The following is a 19,264-nucleotide window of genomic DNA, read 5'->3' on the forward strand; positions in this document are numbered from 1 at the left end:
TCTAATTAGTAAACGGTAACTCATCTCTGTTTTTTCCACTCACACTGATACAAGTGACCAGAAGAATGCCACGTGGTGCATTTAAAACTGGCCTTTTAATTCATGGTGTATACAGGTCAGGCAGAAATGAAACGCTGGTACAACATAAACTCTAAGTCTTCAAATTTCTCATGCTCAGTTTTTTGTTGTTGTTGTGGTTACAAAAATAAGAGAATTAGAAAGTTAACTTTCACATCAGTATTTATATTTACATATTTACCTTCTAGAGGTAAGACCCTAAGTCACATACTCATGCCAGAAGGATTCTTGCTCTCTATCAGAAAGGGGCAGAGGGTCTTTTCCAGCTTTCCAAAGCAGAAATTAATTTTGCAGTTTTGTACATAGATCCAAGGTGTTGCCTTTCCCCTCTTTATCTTAGCTTCTCTTTCTTCTTCTCCCTGACTTGAGATGACAAAGGAGTGTGCATCTCCAAAGTGGAAGTTTGCCTCTCCCAGTAGCTAGTCCTTAGCACCTCCTTCCCAACCTCTCCTCCTTCCCCCAAAAGTCTGAGTTGGCCAACCCCTTCCCCTGGTGCCTGGGGTGGGAGTGAGGGGAAGGGCAGGGAGAAGAGGACAGAAGCAGATGAAGAGGGTTAGAAATAGTTTTACCCCAGCTACCATCAATGGGACTAGGTTTCTCCATACAGCATGTAAGTTCTTGGAGATCTCTCTGGGGGTTTCTTGAAAGAAAGAAAGAGGTAGAGAGGGAGAGAGAAGGGAGGAAGGGAAGAGGGTGGAGAAAGAGAGAGAGACAAAATCATCAGAGGGGACACTGCCTAAATTCATCCAACAGCCATGAGCATGTAAATCTCTTTAAAAACCACATCCTTTCTCTCTGTGTAGTTTTCTCATCACTGTATTCTGTAACCTTCTGCTTCTTTGCATATCTTTTAGTCTTCTGTACCCAGCTTATCTGTCGTCAGTGATATAGTACAGAGGCTAAAATACAAAAATTAACCTCAAAAATAATGCTTTTTAGGAATCATATTTTAAAACAACTAAAAACCCTCTAAAGGTATTTGTTTCATGAATTAGGACTTGGAGCAAAACAAGTAATTTTGCCACTTGTGATAAAGAATAAGACAACACTTGATTTCTCAAACTGACAGTGAGTGCTTTTTCGAATTTTTTTCTCCCCCTTCGTACATACTGCCTCCTATTCCTGGAATGCCATCCCCCTCAACTTTTCCCGTTTTCTTCAAGTCCTCCTAACCCCCAACCTCTTTCTATCTCCAGTCTGAGACTCCAGGTGTCCCTGAAACTCTTGAGGCATAATCCTGCCATGGCACTTACCCCACTGTGGTCACTGTTGACATGCCTTTCTTCCCAACTCAACTAAAAACTCTTGGAACAGTGACTTTCTTTCTGTACCTCTCACTCTTAATACAGTACCTAGAATGTAAACAAGGCTTATCGAGAGAAAGAAAGAAAATAAAATGAGTTAGTGTGCAATGCTCAATCAAAATTTATTTTTAGAATGAGCCCAATGTTTAATGTATACTAGGGAACAATTTAAACACACACACTTTCTCTCTTGCTGTATCTTAGTGTAAACCTTGCCTGGCTGAATGCTACTGTAAAATTCTTCTTTCAGATCATAAACTGAGCAGAATTAATGTGGGCAAATCATCCCTTAAGCTACCTTTTTTGCTGCAACCATAGAAGTGGATTTATCTGAGTCATCCGTGTGGGTGAAATCCAAGTCAGACATTTAAAATAAAGAAAGTGTGGCAAGGTAGATTATATTACCATTTATCTCAGAGACTAATTTGTACAATATATTATATGTTTGTGTCATCAAATAAAAATTGTGAACTGTTTTTCTCCTTATGTTCTTATTTCAAGTCCCATCAATTGATTCATACTTTCCCAATGACATACATTATAAAATCATGGGTTCATTTTCACAGGGGGAAGAAATCCTGGCTCTAAAATGTAGCAAGAATCATACTAGAGAATTTTTTTTAATCCTTTAAATGGACTCCAAGTTCTATGTTCTTTCCAACTTCTACTGTAAACTATTCTTGGAGAGTATTGGCTCACTCTGTTACTCAAGCCGAAAAGGCCAAAAATATGCTGGATATCATCCTATAGTATTTTTGATAATAAATTACAAAATATCTTCCATGTGGACAAAATCGTGACTGTTTATAACATTTTTCTGAACTTAGCCTTAGACCTTTTAGATATGTCCAACCTGTTTTTTTGAATAAATGCTTAAAATAAGCAAAGTGCAATACAGTGCTGAAATTTAAAATACTATGCTCCATAATCTGTTCTCTTAGAGCAGGCATTAGCAAGAGGAAGTCCTGAGGCATAGTTAGTTGCCCTTCCATTTCATTGGGGTGCACACTCCTGTCTGATTTGTCCTTGGGGATATTCACTCATTGATGTTCTTGAACTCCTGGTTGGGACACTGCCCCCTGTGGGTGCTGTGGAAAGCTGCAAGAAGGGTAGGGAGTAATAATCCGGTCATAGGAAGTTTATAATGTTGTTCAGATGATTAACCATTGTATATATGCCTTAAACTTTGGAAAATGAACAAGGATTAAATAATTCAAGAGGGTCTTGAAGAAGCATGGCACTTAATTTCCTGGGAGGGAGACCCCACGCAGCTGATGGATGCTACCAGAGTCATTTTTGCCTGGAGCCACTCCGGATCTGAATGCAGCAAGAATGCCTGTGGGAGGCATTCTTCATGATTTTAGAAAACTCAGCAACAATTCTTGGTTTTGTTCTCTTTTGTCTTCTAAATTCATCAGGGAGTTCCCATTGTGGCACACTAGAAATAAATCCGACTAGTATCCATGAGGATGAAGGTTCAATCCCTGGCCTTGCCCAGTGGGTTAAGGATCTGGCATTGTGGTGAGCTGTTGTGTAGGCTGCAAATGTGGCTAGGATCCTGCATTGCTCTGGCTGTGGTGTAGGCCATCAGCTGTAGCTCCGATTCAACCCCTAGCCTGGGAATTTCCATGTGTTGTGGGTGCGGCACTAAAAATAAAAAAAGGGGGGAAGTTCATCAGATGTAGCCCCCAAGAAGAGATTATTTACTTCTTGTGCTTAGGTAGACAAAACCCTTCTTTTTTTTTTGACCCATTTCATCAATAAGATTAAAAATGGACAAGTTGATATCAGATTCTTATGACTCCTAGAAACCTGAGATGCATAACTCTCATGATCCAAAATGCAATTACACGTAAGTTAAATTTTGAGACAGTTTTATTTTATCTCACATTTTCCAAAGGATCATAATTTTTTTTTTTTTGTCTTTTATAGGGCTGCACCTACAGCATATGGAGGTTCCCAGGCTAGGGTCTAATTGGAGCTGTAGCCACTGGCCTATGCCAGAGCCACATCAACGCAGGATCCGAGCTGCTCACAGCAATGCTGGATTCTTAACCCACTGAGTGAGGCCAGGGATTGAACCCACAACCTCATGGATCCTAGTTGGATTTGTTAACCACTGCTTCACGACTGGAACTCCCAGTTTTATTTTAAAAGCTTCAGTTATATCTAATGAGTAGAACTTGTGGTATAAATGAAGCCTATTACATTTCCTTTTTTATGCAAATAATTATCATTTTAGGCAGATATCATTCTTCCAGAAGTATTAGTCTCTGCCGGTTTTTTTTTTTTTTTTTTTTGGTCGCCGCAAGGCACATGAAATTCCTGGGCCATGGATCAGATCCAAGCCACAGCTGTGACCTACACAGCAGCTACAGTAACACCAGATCCTTAACCCATTGTGCCTGGCCAGGAATCAAACCTGCTTCCCAGTGCTTCAGAGACACCGCTGATCCCGTTGCAACACAGCAGGAACCCCAATCTTTGTGTATTTTTTGAGAATTTCCTTTGTTTTCTTAAATTTGGGTCCATCTAGCTAATAAGGTTCGATTTCAGTCACACTCTCTCCAAAGGTGAGAATTTGGAATGCATGGTTAGATATGCTCAGTTTCTATACCTGCTGCCATTTTCATGAACAGATAACAAGCTTCCATAAACAAGTGGTTATTCTGATGATGAGTAACAAGAAAACTACCATAGTATAATATCTTTGTCTTTACAAAATAAACCTAAAATTGATTTGACCATGCTTAATTCTAATTTCCCAAGTATCAAAGTATTTCTACCATTTCTTCGTCTTTCTTAAGAATTTTTCCAGCCCTTCCTATTTTTGCTCTTACTTTATCTGGCAATGAACTGCTCAGAAAGCAAGGACAAGATCTTAAAACAATTTTCAAAGCATAGTCCAGGACCAGCAGCATCAGCATAATCCGGGCACTCCCTAGAAATATCTCACCCCTTTAGAAATTGTGTGTGGGACCTAGAAACCTGCATTTTAACAAGGCCCCCAGGGAATCCTGAGGCACAGTCCAGTTGGAGAACCATAGCCTTACAACATGCTGATGTAACTGCCCAATAAAAAGAATCCTAGCCTGGGGATCGCAATACCTTGGTTTGAGCAGAGGAATGGAGCCTCAGCTACATAGACTCAGTCTGGCTCACACACTTACCAGATAAATAAATCCCACTTTCCACCTTGAGGAGGAATAAGGGCAGGGACAGAAAGACCAAGCCTTTTCAGTGATTAGTGTTATGCCATCAGGAAGCAAGGAGCTAGAGGAAAGGCAATTTGCATCCTTACCACCTGCTACTGATATACCTCTGCTAAGACTGGTGTCACCTCATGAACACTCAGAAGCAAAGAAGACTGGATGAAAATTTAATTCTTTCATTCTTAGAAGAGAATTGAATGAGAAAATAAGACAACTGTTGGGTTCTCTCTTATCAGCATAGCCAGTTTCTCACCGACCGTACCACCCACCCCGAGTGAGCATTTGACCTTACAAAATTTGTCATTATCCAAAGTACATTTGTCATTGTGCTGTAAATGGTCTATCCCTGCAGCTACAAATGCAATGTCAAGTATTGCGTCTTTCCCTTTGATTTGGAAGTAGAAACATGGCTCTTCTGTCATAACCATAAACCTCCCACATACACATGGTGTTTCAATAAACACTAAGTGATGCAAGATGCTCCATTTCAATATAATAGGTTATTTAATGAAGCCCATCACTGCACAAAGCAAAGGAGAAAAAATTTAGTACAAAACAAGTAACACTGCTTGGCCCAAAACAAACTGTCTTATGAGGTGAATGTCTTTGGAAACTCTTTGAATGGTTAGGAACTGAACCAATGAGATGAACCTTAACTGTAAACCTTAAATTTTTTTTCTGGTGTTGAAGTTGGCAAACATTTAACATGACTTATTAAGAAAATTCACACTGAACAAAATCATGCTCCTCTGGAATTGCTTTCTATGCAGATTATTTGGGGGTTTATTGTTTTAGAAATAAAAGGATGCACATTTCTTCTGGAAGGGTTGATGGGCTTTTTAGGGTTTTTAATTACTAAGCACCACATAGGTTACTTTAACCTGAAATGAGGCATATTTTAAAGATGTCATAATTATTTTAGGAGAACATGATGGGAATTTTTTACCTTTCACTTTTTTTCAATCATTAGTTCACCACACAAGTGTGCAGTACCAATTCAGTACAATAACCTAGGGACTCCCTTAAAAAGTTCATGATGGATAGTTTTTCCTGTTTTATTTATTTGAAAGAAAAAATGCCATGAGCCAAAGACAACACTGAGTTCTGGGATATGGTGGTGATAAGACAAACAAAAGGCCTGGCACATAGCAGAAGGGTATATTCTCCTGATCTCCTGCCTTGCTTTCTTTCTGCAATTGCTCATTACTGTAGATTTTCTCTTGTCCAATTGGTATGGGAGGAGATTAATGATAAGTTGCTGTGCCATCAGAGTTTTTCAGGCTTTCTGTTCTCTATTCCCACCATTGAACTTGTCCCTTCCATCCTCACCACTTAACTTCTAGTTTCTTTAACTCCACTGAGACCTGAATTCTCTTATGACTCCCAAACTTTACATACCAGAGTTAAAATCATATTTGCCCCTTCTTTGACCACATTATTGTATTTTAAAGCTCCAAGAATATATTCTCAGTGTCTGAATTACAAAATTTTGCCCCATTTTTTTCCACTCAAATGGGATGCTATAGTAAAACTTCTTGTGCACTTGTCTCATCTCTTTCTTTTTCCGCTATGAATAGATTTTGAGTTTTTAAAGATCATGCAGCATGATACAGTCCTCATAATACATGCTCAATAAATAATGCCTGTAGTGCATAACTGGAAGGCATGTTACAGATCATCTAGTTTGAGTCTCCTGTGTCAGAGATGAGAAAACTGAACCTTGGAAATCTTTATATAACCAGATTCATGGTTATATAAATTGGCAATTAAAGCTAGAATTCACACCTTTTGACTTCTGTGCAAAGTTGCTGCCTCAGATATAAACCTCTGGAGTTCCCATCATGGCTCAGTGGTTAACAAACCCAACTAGTATCCATGAGGACTCAGGTTCAATCCCTGGCCTTGCTCCGTGGATTAAGGATCTGGCATTGCTGTGGCTGTGGCATAGGCCAGCAACTACAGCTCCAATTTGACTCCTAGCCTGGGAACCTCCATACGCCGTGGGTGCGGCCCTAAAAAGACAAAAGACTATATATATATATCTGACAAATGCCTCAAAAGTTTGCATTTATGGCCTCATTGGCTCACTTTGACTTACTCCATCCTATAACCTGGCTAAACATCTTTGTGTAGGTACTTTTCAATCATTCATTTATTTGTCTACTAGTTAATGCATATTTATTCACTGCCTTCTAATTATACTAAATGCTGAATATACATAATAAATACAGAGTATGTAGTCTCTGCACTCAAGAAATTTGCAATCTATTGGAAGACACAGGCAATAATCTAATAAGTAAGTACATAAGGACAAACATGGCTAAATGCCATTAAATACATAAAACTATGAAGTGATGTGGACTGGTGGTTGGAAACTATAAGATGGTCAGGAAGTGTTGAGGAATGACAAGCAAAGAACAAAAGGAAAAGAAGAGAATTCAATTTGCATTCCTTTTTCTCTTGGCTACAACCCTTGGTTAAAGCTATCACATATGCATGAAAACAGTTTCCAACCCACCATGCCATACTGTATTCTGCCTTTCACTGCACTTGTAGTTTAAGATTCACTTTTTTCAAATAAAATCCTCTAAGTCCATTCCATTATTGAGCCTTCTGCTAGTTTCTCATTTTCAAGTTGAAATTCTGGCCAATCCCTTACCCCCTTAGCTGCTTAACTAACTTTATTTATTCAGTTGTCAAACATTCACTGGCTGAATGACAGGCACTGAGCTAGAAACTTCAGGAACATGAAGATGAGTAAGACACAGCCCATTTCTAATCAGTAGAAATAAACATATAAACCTAATTCTAAAATATACTGAGATGCTACAGAAACCACTGTATCAGGATAGGGGAATAGGTCAGCGAAGACTTCACCAAGATGAGTGTTAAATGATGAACAAAAGAACACTGAGAATGTAATTGAAGACAAGACCATCCTAAACACTCTGTGAAACAAGGCAAGTAGACATGACCTCTGGCCTCTGGAAACCTCACATCAAAGGAGAAAGTGATGTAGGTTCAAATTCAGGACATAGGTTAAACAAATATGGCCATTGTAATGAAAATGAGCAATATGCTAGTGAAAGGGCAGGTGTTTTTGCATAGTCATAAGTGAAAAGGAAATTATGGGAGCATTTTTCCCAGCAGGAAATTGCCAGAACATTTCAGATAGCCATAGCAGCCCGTAGCCTTTCTGAAGGAATAGGACTAATTTGTTTACTCAAATTAAACAGCTAATAGTGATTGGTTTAGTTTCATAAGTGTGCCTATAAAAAAAGTATCTCTAAATACACTTTCAAAAATCAAGTGCCCACTTAGTAATGAGACTAGTATAAGAGGTTAAACTGAAATGTACCTTTCTAAGGAAACCTTTCTTCTAAAGCCTCTTAGACATATTTCAAGTGCAGGAGGCAAAAGAAACTCTACTAATACCTATGAGTTTGTGCATAAGTGGTTGGTATTTTCATCATTAATCAACAGTATCTCTTTTGCTTTGATTTTCCGTGACCATCTAATTTTATTTTATAGCTTCGTAATTTTTTAACGTTTCATAGCAGTTTTCCTTAACTTTTCTAATTTCACTCCTTCATCCCAAGAAAGAACATTTGATGTGATCAATTTAGTATTTCCAGTACAGAAGAAAATTGCATGACATAACTGTTTTTCAAGAAGGGATCTTTCTGAAAAAGTCAATGGAAGAGTTTTATCAAGAAAGGTTTCAATTTGTAGAATTTGTTGAATTGTGTTGGTTATAAACATTACTCTCTGAGAGATATGAAGTCAAGTATACACACAAAAAGCTTATTAATACATTTAGGAAATAAATGTATGAGTTTGGGAAATAAAGAGTATTAATTGGTAACATTGAGATTCTCAGATACAGTAATGTTTCATTATTTGGAGTTTGTTTATTCAGCAACCTCAGCTATTAGAAACACTATTCATTACATGGGCAATACTTCTACTAAGAATAAAACTTTTAGGACCCCAATAGGACCCCAATAGGAATAGAGCCTATGCGGTTTACTCAAGCACTCACCCTGAGCCTGTTTGCACTTATTGCAGAGAATCCTAAAAACCTCAATTTCCTAGTGCCCTGCAAATTAGAAGTAAAATATAGAACAAGTTGGAGAAAGCTACCACAAAAGGCAATGAGAAGTGATAACTAACATCCTGACAGGGAGAAAAAGAGGAAGAATATTACATAAAGGAAAGTAAAAATTCAAACCCCATCAGTCTCTGAGACGTAAATACCTTATTAGTTCCAGGGATAGGCTTAACAGTACAGTTCATATTTTATTGCCTGAGAAATATGCAGTGCATTTCACACGGCTTTTAAGAGATTCGATATTTTTATCATTTTAGTATTGGGAGCGATGACCTCAGTTTTTAGCAAAATTTACATGTGAAAATTATGTCCTTTTCATTAGAAAATGCTAGATAAATGAAAGGTGACAGTATAAATTATTACAGATGGCAACCACTCCTGCTGGCCTGTCTGTGCATGAGCATGTGTGTGATGGCTCTTTCTCAGTGTCTTTGGGACAACTTTCTGCTAGATATTCTACTTGTTTCTTTACCTTTCTCTTTCTCTCTTTCTAGCCGGAGACCACCCCCATCACCAACTCGTCCCACTATAATCCGTCCACTAGAATCCTCCCTGTTAGACTAAACGAAGTGTCTGGCATGGCAATTAATTACTAATGAATTATGCGAGAGCAAAATATTTGATAACTGTTGCAGTAAATCATGAGTAGTCGCATGTGTGGACATCAGTAGGCAAGTAACCAGTTTTACTAATGCATTCACTGCTCACCTTCATTGCTCATGGTATGTCAAACTTTGGGGGTTTGACTCTTGAAAACTGCTGACTCTTTGAGGCTTTATATGTCGTATCGACCAAGGTAGGTTGTTTGACAGCCCTCTGCTTTGAGGACCATTGGCCTGCCCTGGCGTATATGTGGAATTGCTTTGACAAGTTTCGCAGGTTACGTACCAGATAGCCCATTCGATATAATTCTGAAGAGATAAGAGATAGTGGGCTTATACCTAAATGATACATATTTATTTCCCCACATTCTGTTTTGACTAATGGAAATTATGTTGTCTGTTATTAATGTTTCTGTCTACTCCACAGTTACCTTTTTTAGATACTCTTTCCTTCCCCCTTATTCCATAAGACTACTAGAAGGTGATTTTTTTTAAATTTAGAATTCCTTAAATATAAAACTTTTCCAGAAGCACGAGGTAGTTTGCAAAGGAAAAGTTAATGTGTTGCTTGCTCTAGAGGGCTTCTCATGCCAATGCGTTTTGCTTCATGCTAGAAGCATATTCAACAGTGAATCAAAGCTTGTTTTTGGTAGTCAGCAAATTTAGCAAGTTAGTTTCAAAGTTCTAGGAAGAAGCAAAATATCACACCTCTAGAAGCATCCAGACAAACGTCATGTCTTTATTCACTTATGTGCTTACCTCCTCATAGGTTATAGTGAAGGCTGATAGGGAAAATATTTAATTTTGTATATGGATCTAATTTGGGGATAAGTACACTTTGGCACTAATTCCAGTTGGTTTATTTAGTTAGTTAATTGGAGCAAAAATGTTTCTCTTTCCATGCTAATATGTAATTCTCCCATGTAAAAATTTAGCCTACCTTTAAAACAGGTTTAATGTAACTTATTGTCCATTCTAGGCTTTCTGGATAAATCCAAGTCTTACTGTGGGATAACCATATTGAAAGAATGGAACCTGGAATGGAAAGAAAAGTCATTTAGTATGTGATGCCTTGGTTTAAGAGCAGAGCTCACACTCCTACGGCCAGACAGCTTCAGTGTCTCTTTCCCAGTCATTCCAGAAAATGGTATTAAGACACTGAGATTTAAAGCAAATCGGCAAATTCTAACATTTCTAGAACTTACAAGAGCAGCTTAGCCTGGGGGTTAATAGTTCAGTCTCGAGGCTGAGTTTTGGACTACCTAGGACTTGATGATTAGGTTGTAGGAAGCAGCCAGAAGCCAACTGGAATTCTGTCTGCTAACTGTTCCCAGACAGCACACCAAGTATTCACTGAACAGTTGTATCCCATGACACTATTTCATATTCTACAGAAGTAAATCAGTTTTAACCAGCTGAAATGTCTGCCTTTGAAAGCAGCAAACATGATTTGTATGTTAACTTAACTTTAATTTCCTGTGTGGTTTATATCCAAAGCAGACACCCATAAAGTATGAAGGAAAAACTTTTTAACCGTTATTAAAAAGAGAACTTGCCAAGTTGAATGGCATTGTTTTGAACTTATTCTAAAGGGTTAAAACTAGCCCATTTAGGCAAACATCAGAGAATACAATATTCACAAAAGATGCATTTCAACTTTTAAATTGCAAGTGATTGTATAAGGAATGCCACCCTAAATCTTCTATCTTATTTTTCCTCATGGAAAAATTAACGGTGAATGAAACGGGTGTGCAAGATACATACTGTATTTTTAAAATAGTATTGCAACTAAATGGAAATATGTTAAGCATACATCCATAGTAAAATGAATAGTCTACAGTGGTATCTTTTCATAAAATTTCCTCTTAAGATTCCTTTTGCTTCTTCTTTTGAATTCTCTAAAATAGGCAGCTAACGGGTTGTATACTTCAGGGTTTGGCTTTGTGCTTGCTATATGTGGTTTAGCATTTTGCTGTATTTCAAAAATTTCCTTCGGTTAAAGGAAAATATTGTGGATAACCACTAGTGTGTTCTTAGATCAGCACAAACCATGTCAAAGAAAATTGGAATTTTTTTCCAAGTTTCTTTGCACTAATTTCATGCAGTCATAAACAATGGCATTTGTTACCTTTGGCTTTTGCTCTCAGATTGTTATCCCACAGTTTCACTGTCCTAATTGTCTCTTCTTATGTGTACGCTTTTGTTTTATTTTACTTCTAAGTTATTTCTAATAGAACCCTGCTGCCCCTGGAATTTCAGCCGTCATGTTGGAGAATATTTTCAGTTTACTGCAGTGCTGTGTCCTATGATTAGTATTAACCCCATTTCCCAAAGGGTTTACATTCTGCTAAAAAGAGACGCCCATGTAAAATGTAAAAAAAAAAAAAAAAAAGTAAAAGTCAGAGGCTCTAGGATGTGCAATTTGAAGTACAGCATTCATATCAGGCCTTAAGATGGGAGTGTAACTTAATAAGTTTTCTACATGTTTCCCATACACTTCAAATCTTTCATTTAACTTCCTCCTGATTGCTCTGATGTTGTCTACACAACAGATGTAGCTCCATCATGTCTAGTACAATAAAACATACAGTGCTTTTAGGATTTGGAAAAATAAACTATATGTTTATTTGAAAGGTAAATCTATTTTATTGTCATATGCTAAACCTTGCATGCTTATTGACTAATTGGAATAACCATTTACTCAACTGTGGACAGAGGATTGAAATAGTATTGAGTTAGAACAGATATATGACATTTTCAGAAATCGTCTGCCAAGATTACTCCTCTGAATATTGCTTTTAGCTGTGTTTTGTAACATAGAAAAGCAGTAGGGTCTGTTTAATTAGCAAATTGCCTACTTGTTCAGATACAACTCATACTGTTCCAAAATATAATAAAACCAAGTTCCTGTGATATAACTATAAGCCTTCTGGTCTTAGAATTAAAAAGTAGTCATATAGACTCATTTTATGACTTTTAAGTATACTGTAGCCATAATTCTTAAATATGAAATGGGACCCAATACCAGTATGTGATAACTGTTGATGTTTTCTGTGTACATACACATTTTCTATGCATGTGCCTCTATGTATACAGTATATACATAGTAAATTTGTTTCTAGAAGTACATGTATTTTGTGCCCCTTTGGGTAAGTAGGTTTAAAATCACTTGTTAAAATGCCACAAGCATGAGTGTGATTGTATGTGTATTGTATATACATGTATGTGTGTAAATATTTATGTATACATGTGCTTCGTATGTGTGCATATGAATATATTTTTTAAACTGTGCCAATATAAGCATTAGCTTTATATCTTCCATAATACATGATAACAGTGGTTCATGTCTCATAACATTCATGAGGTATACAAAATTTTCTCCATATCGTATTCATTCTGAGAGGCACAAGTCTCAGAATTTCCATGACAACATGGTAGAATAACATCCACAGGCATTTATTGACATCTAAATTCACAGCATTGCTGTTGAAGAAGAAATTATCTTTGCCAATATAGCTCAATATAGTAAATGTAAGCTCCAGAAACCTACTTAAAGATCTTCGATTAGAATTATAAATTATCCTTGGATTGCTGTGCTGCATCTTAAAAAGCCAAGTTGGTTTATATTGTCATTTGTCTCTGTATGGTAAAGGTCAAAATATAAAGTAGAGGGACACAGTAGTGGATTTTTCTGAGTAAATTTGCTTAAAATGAGAGGAAGAAGCTATGTGATACCTCAGAGGCAGGTCATCCATCCACTTTGTCAGGTAACCATTTTTAATTTGACCAACAATATATTTATTTGAAATTGACAAGAATCTCCTTAACATTGAGAATAAAGCTTATGTAGTAGATATCTGAACTATGGAACCCAGTGAAAGAATATTTGAGACTCAAGCCCTGAGTTTTATATCATTTCACCAAGACTTCACGCTGTGAGCTCAGAGTTTCGTGTGAATGAAGCTAGATGATTTCCAAGAAACAATTATTGGTTCACTGGATCACTCATTCCTTTCTTAACAGCTCAATTGTATCTTCTAGATAATCTTCAGTCATCCTGTCTAGTTGATATGTTTAAAATTATGTGGTGCTCCGTATTGTGAGAGTTTAAGAATACTTTGAAGCATATGTAGTATATGCATTGCTATTTGTATAAAATGTGTAAGGATTTGTGTATGTATGAGAGCAAGAGAGAGGAACTCAAGGGAGTTTCTTGTTTATCTTAAGACCTGTTCATACTGGTATATTGGTGACACTTCTCACCTTTCTGGTCTGGGGTTTCACACATGGCTCAGCTCAAGGCTTCATTTCTTTTTCATTTGTACCCTCAAATTCTATAATGTAATGTTTTTAAAACTGTGATAAAATTACTATGTTTAACCTCTTGCATCGTCTGTTGCCAATTTGATAAAAATGATACCTTCCAACCAGAAATGCCACCATGACTTGATTTGTGTTCAATTTCATATGTACAGCCTTTGTTTTGCTTGCCTGTCTATGTTTCTTTTCTCTCCCTTTTCTGAATCACACTCCTATTTTGCTTTTTTTATATAAAGAAACAGCCTACAGAAGCAAAATCTTGTCTTCTCTGTGGATTCTTTAATTACTTTGAGCCAGATCACTCTCCACTGTCTTCTTGGCACTTTCAGGATTTCTTAATGCTGATATATGGATGGATTCTGTGAATTGAATTTTTGAAGCAAGTTCCTAAAACCTGTATCATTCTTGAAGGTCACATGTACCTATTGTGAAAATGTGAAGCTGTATTTCTGAACCTGAAATAAATGATAACATTTGAAGGATTTCCCCCTTCCTCATTCTTATATATATTAGAGTCACGTCTATGCTTATCAAGATCTGAGACTTGTAAATATTTATAACTCCTTTGATACAGTTGGCCCAGAATTTCTAATACAGAGAATGTTAGCATTTGGCATTGCTGTCATTAATTTGGGAAAGGATGAGATTTTTAAAGGGAGCAAATTGGACAAATTAAAGGTGAGAGAGTGGGAGACGTTACACTCCTGTTCAGAAGTCATTGTTGTACTAGGTTAAGAAGGACGTATCTTTGGCCGCCAGAGGGTGCGAAGTGACACTTGCCAAGAAGCACTGTGACATTTTGCTATTGAAAAGGAGGTGATCCTGAAAAACTAAAAGTAGAAGGAGAGAATGCTCTGCCTACCAAAGGCATTTCTTGCAGTAAGTAATTGAGCTCCTGTCTCAACAGTAAGCCTTCATTGTTGACTCAGTGGGCACCGATTGAGGTGAGAAGTTTCCCCAATATTAAGAAAATGGAAGGGTGTTCAGTATCTATACATGTCCTTATCCTGAGTTTCCAGATAATAGATTAAGATTCCTTGTTATACAAGAGTTTTGATGATGAGCCTCTTTATCACCTGCATAGATCCAGAGTGTGCCATCTAAAAGCAGAAGACAGGAATGAGGGAGGAAGGTGTTTGTTTACTTTCTCTTTGTGTTCAGGATATGCTCTTTGTGAAAAGATAAATTGAAAAGATTGTTGGGCTAATATACACTTTTCTGTTGGAATTTCTTTCCATATTCATTAGTGGAGCAATGAATGCCTTCAAAGGAAGCTTCTTAATGGAAGAAAGAGCCTGTGACTTATGCTGTTCACTTGTGGGTTATGTGTGTGTGTGTGATTATATATTCAGAATAGTTCCTGACAGAAATTACCAAAACCAGGAGTTCCCTGGTGGCTCAGTGCATTTAGGGTCCAGTGTTGTCACTGCTTTGGCTCAGGTTGCTTCTGTGGTGCGGTTTGATCCCAGGCCCTGGAACTTTTATATACCCCAGGCACAGCCAAAAAAAAAACCAAAAACAAAAAATCAAAACCAAACAACCTTATTGTAACTATTTGGCAAATTTCCATTTGTATTTAAAAATAGTTCCAACATCAGTGTTACAAAAGGGGAAGACATTACAGAAGCTTTAATATCAGATTGCAGGGTTAGAGTCTCCATTTTTCCCAGACTTTTTTGACCATCAGTGCTTTGTTCGTAGAGCATTTGATAGGACTAGTGTTCTGCGGTACATGCCTTAGGAAATACTGCTTAGTGGCTTTATGCCAGAGGGAAGAGGCATTGAGTGAGATTATTCTAGTACAGACTGTCACTAACAAAACCTTGGCGGATAAAATCAAGTGTCATAGCAACCAGAGCTCCCACCTCAGGGCCATCCTCCTGGAGCTCCAGTGCTTTGTCACCACTGTGTCTGAGACCCAAGGAAGTAGGTCACATAGGAGCAGGAGGTGTGAAAGCAGATGCAAGGAGTCCTAGGGAGCCTTGTGGAAGACTCAGATAATTTTCAATATTACTTTTTCTCTCTTATTCTCCAAAAAAAGAGCTTCTTTAGTTACATCACGCCCATCATATTCTTATAAAGGGAGGGATCTAGGCTGACGTAAAAGTGAAGATCATCAGAAATTCCCCTTGTGGCTCAGCGGAAACGAATCCGACTAGTAACCATGAGGTTGCAGGTTCGATCCCTGGCTTTGCTTAGTGGATTAAGGATCTAGCCTTGCTGTGAGCTGTGGTGTAGGTCCTGCATTGCTGTGGTTGTGGCATAGACCTGCAGCTGTAGGGCCGATTCAACCCCAAGCCTGGGAACCTCCATATGCCTCAAGTGCAGTCCTAAAAAGCAAAAAAAAAAAAAAAAAAAAAAAGTGAAGATCATCAGAGAAGCATTGAGAAGAATGACTGTTCTTATTGCCTTTCTTGTCTCACTTTCCCAAGCCTTCAGGCTCACCAGTAAGTTATCTAAGTGATGGGCAAAGAAAACAAGCAGAGAATGCTTTGTGAGATTGTAACGGACAAGAAAAAAGTTCTAAGGAAGGCCTTCCCAGGGATCTTGCTCTCGAGGAGCGTCACCTAAGAACAGATTGCAGTGATACAGAAGAACTTATTTATAAAACAGAAACAAACTCAAGGATTTTGAAATTAAACTTAGGAATACCAAAGGAGAAACTTTGGGTGGGTGGGGGGAATGGCTGCATTGGGAGGATAGGATTAACATAAACACCACTATATATCAAGTAGATAACACAAGGACCTATTGTATAGTGAAGGGAGGTTTACTCAATGTTTCTAATAGCCTATGGTGTGGGGAGAATGGATATATGTATATGTGTAACTAATCCACTTTGCTGAAATCATGATGCTCCTATGACATTGTAAATCAGATATACCCCAGTAAAATTTTAAAAAGAACTGATTGAAGCATTGAGGTAGAATAACAAGAGTGTGGATAATTCATCATTCTTATTAATAATGAGTTCTCTGTTTGGCCGCACCCACAGTATATGGAAGTTCCTGAGTCAAGGACTGAATTCGAGCCATGGTTGCAACCTACACCACACCTACAGCAACCCAGATCCTTAACCTGCTCTGCTAGAATGGGGATACAACCCGAGCCTTTTCAGTGACCCGAGCTCCTGATGTTGGATTCATAACCCACTGTGCCACAGCAGGAACTCCAATAATGGGGTCTTTTATATATGAATTACGCTCATGTTCCCACACACAGCTTTTCCTGCCACCTTAACTTGCTGTTTTGGCCAAACAATTCTTTGCAGTTATTTTTCAGAAAGCTTAAGAAGGCATAACCTGAAACTATAATCTTGAGTAGGTAGAGTTTGCTTGTATGATGAAGGCTAGCATGTATTAGCAACTTAGTATCCCAACTCAGTGTTCCGAACTCAGTGACATTTTCATGTTAGCTGTGGCCACGGTATAAGGTACCTTTGTAGCCCTTCATATAAAATGCCCTGGTATTTTCACACTTCTAGCACATTTTGCCTTCAAGCACTTCAGCCTTGTTAAGTAATATAGAGAATTCTGGAAGAGAACTAATGAAAACTCAAACTGCCAAGATCCATAATAAAATTAACTCTGAGCTGCTATACTGCGTCATCATCAACAATGATCTTTTGGCAGTGAGAGGAAAGTTAGAAACAGGATTGAGTGAGGAGGGAAAGAAAGGAGCTAGGGGATAAATGGCCCTCTGATGTTTGAGGCAAATATTCTAGCTGTCCGTGAAATATATTCCAAGACATAAAGTTTCGGAGCCTGTCTCTGGACTAGAACACCAAACTGGCTCAAACAGGAAAATGCTTTGGCATATGCTGACAAAATGTCCCTTTAGCACTGTGGACTTGCTGTTCAGTTTAATGGCTCACCTCCCCACCCTGCTGGGGTAATTAAGGTGTTCCAAAGCCCCTTCAGAACTCAAAAATAGTTTCTGTTTGCTGGGCAGGTGATAAATCTCATTGAGCCTGACAGGAATTTAATTACACTTTCTTCATGAAAACACCAGGGATACCCATTACCTGGATCTCTAAAGCTAAAGGCTCGCAGACCCCCCGCAGTTGAAAGGTTACGGACCAATAACAAGTTCTTCATCATTTAAATGGATGGGAGGCCTCCTTAAGTGCAGCCAGCTTAAATTGGACCAAAGAAAAATTGGTCTTGGACTTTGAGGAAGGTAAGATCGTTTTTCACCACTGCTTAGAAACAGCCAGGTCAGTGTGGCTCCATTAACAGCTCCTGGAAGATGAAAAAGCAGTTTGTTTTTGTTTTTGTTTTTGTTTTTCATAGACCTTATTGCTCCACTCACTGAAGTGTTACAGAAGTAGGATGGAAGTGAGTATGTTGTTGCATACCTGAATGGGTAGCCAGAAAGAAGTCTCCCCAGGGAGCAGGGTCCTGAACTAACCTCACAGTTCTGTGGCTTGCTGTAATGTGGGGCTCATTACCAATTGTGCTGGAAAGAGGAAATTAAATATAGACTGCTGGAAACCAGTGGGAAAGCTTCATTGGGCCTGCTGTTTTCCTACTTACAGAGCTGTCCATGGCCACGTAGAGCTTCCTGTATCTTCCTAGTTGCACATCATCCAGAGACATTGATGTCAAAATGAAGCACAACTCTGGACCCTTATTTCACAGTCAGTGGCTCTGATAAAGTGCAAGCCAGGCGAGGGAGAAAGAGCCAGCAAATGAAATTTCATTTATGCTGGACCCAGTGCAGAATAAATAAGAACTTCAGTTGCACCTTACACTGAGACAGAGGCAAATCTTACAAAATCCTGGGGTCACTGTGGACCAGACAGAGCCTCATAATTTGCCTAGGCCTGGAAAGACTATCACATCAGGATTTTCACCTGGAGGAAATTCCTATTTACAAATCCTTTTCTCCCAGATTGACCCCAGCTATTTTCTGCATTGTGGTTACATTGCTCCTTTGACCTCTTGCTGCCTTCTACTTTCCCAAATCTTAAAAAAGAAAATTTCACCTGGCATGTTTCTATATCAGCTCTCTCCCCCACCCAATGGAGACTTCACAACATTTATTGAAATCTTTGGAAATAACTAAATGTCACAAAATCAGGGTTGGGAAACAAATACTCAAGTTGTGAAGGTATGTGGCTCTGGTACTGCTCCCAGTTCTCCTGGATATGATTGCATGGGTTTATCATACCAGGGTACAAACTAATAAGGTTTTGGAGTGGGCTCAAGTGGCCCAGACCTAGCACCTGGCTGCTGGCCAGGAAACATCCTAGGAGCTGCTTACTATGCCATGTGGTTCTCTCTCACTTCCCCTGCATGTCTGCATGGTTTTTGTCTGATTTGAATTTAATTTTTGTGGGATAGTTTTGCATGCTCTTATTTGGATTTATTTTTCTAATTTAAACATTGTTTTCTTCCTCTGCATGTGTTTTTCTTTTCGTTATTTTGTTTTGTTTTGTTTTCACTAGGCGACCCCCTCCTGCAGTTCCAGAACGACCATCCTAACCCCCATCATTCATCTCCTTTTGTTTCCGACAACATGTCCATCCGTGGTATTTAAAAACCTTCTGTTTGCACTATATGTCATATGTACATAAAAACTTTTATTTTTGATCCATGTCTGTAATAAAAACAAATTTTATTCTATATAAAAAAA

General features: G+C 38.2%; 1 protein-coding gene across 21 annotated transcripts in view; it reads left to right on the forward strand.

Annotated features, from left to right (window-relative positions):
- Positions 1 to 19,264, forward strand: part of DNM3 (dynamin 3) — a 542,852-nt gene extending 523,588 nt beyond the window's left edge. For 7 of the 21 annotated variants that reach the window (XR_014816234.1, XR_014816231.1, XR_014816226.1 and 4 more), the window contains one exon: positions 19,077 to 19,264. Coding sequence is in view for 13 of the 21 variants with exons in the window: in XM_021063639.2 (XP_020919298.1) it covers positions 19,077 to 19,113 (37 nt within the window). In the remaining 8 variants the exon portion in view is untranslated. Of the gene's footprint in view, positions 1 to 1,632; positions 1,859 to 9,199; positions 14,110 to 17,638; positions 17,807 to 17,919; positions 17,965 to 19,076 lie in introns of those variants that run through there. The other 14 variants (XR_014816225.1, XR_014816228.1, XM_021063635.2 and 11 more) reach the window with 4 other exon arrangements.

Source organism: Sus scrofa, chromosome 9, assembly GCF_054392235.1.
Source record: "Sus scrofa isolate SSC_HxYL_T2T_F1_AM1 chromosome 9, Sscrofa_HxYL_maternal_Yorkshire_Landrace_v2.0, whole genome shotgun sequence".
NCBI classification, from domain to species: domain Eukaryota; kingdom Metazoa; phylum Chordata; class Mammalia; order Artiodactyla; family Suidae; genus Sus; species Sus scrofa.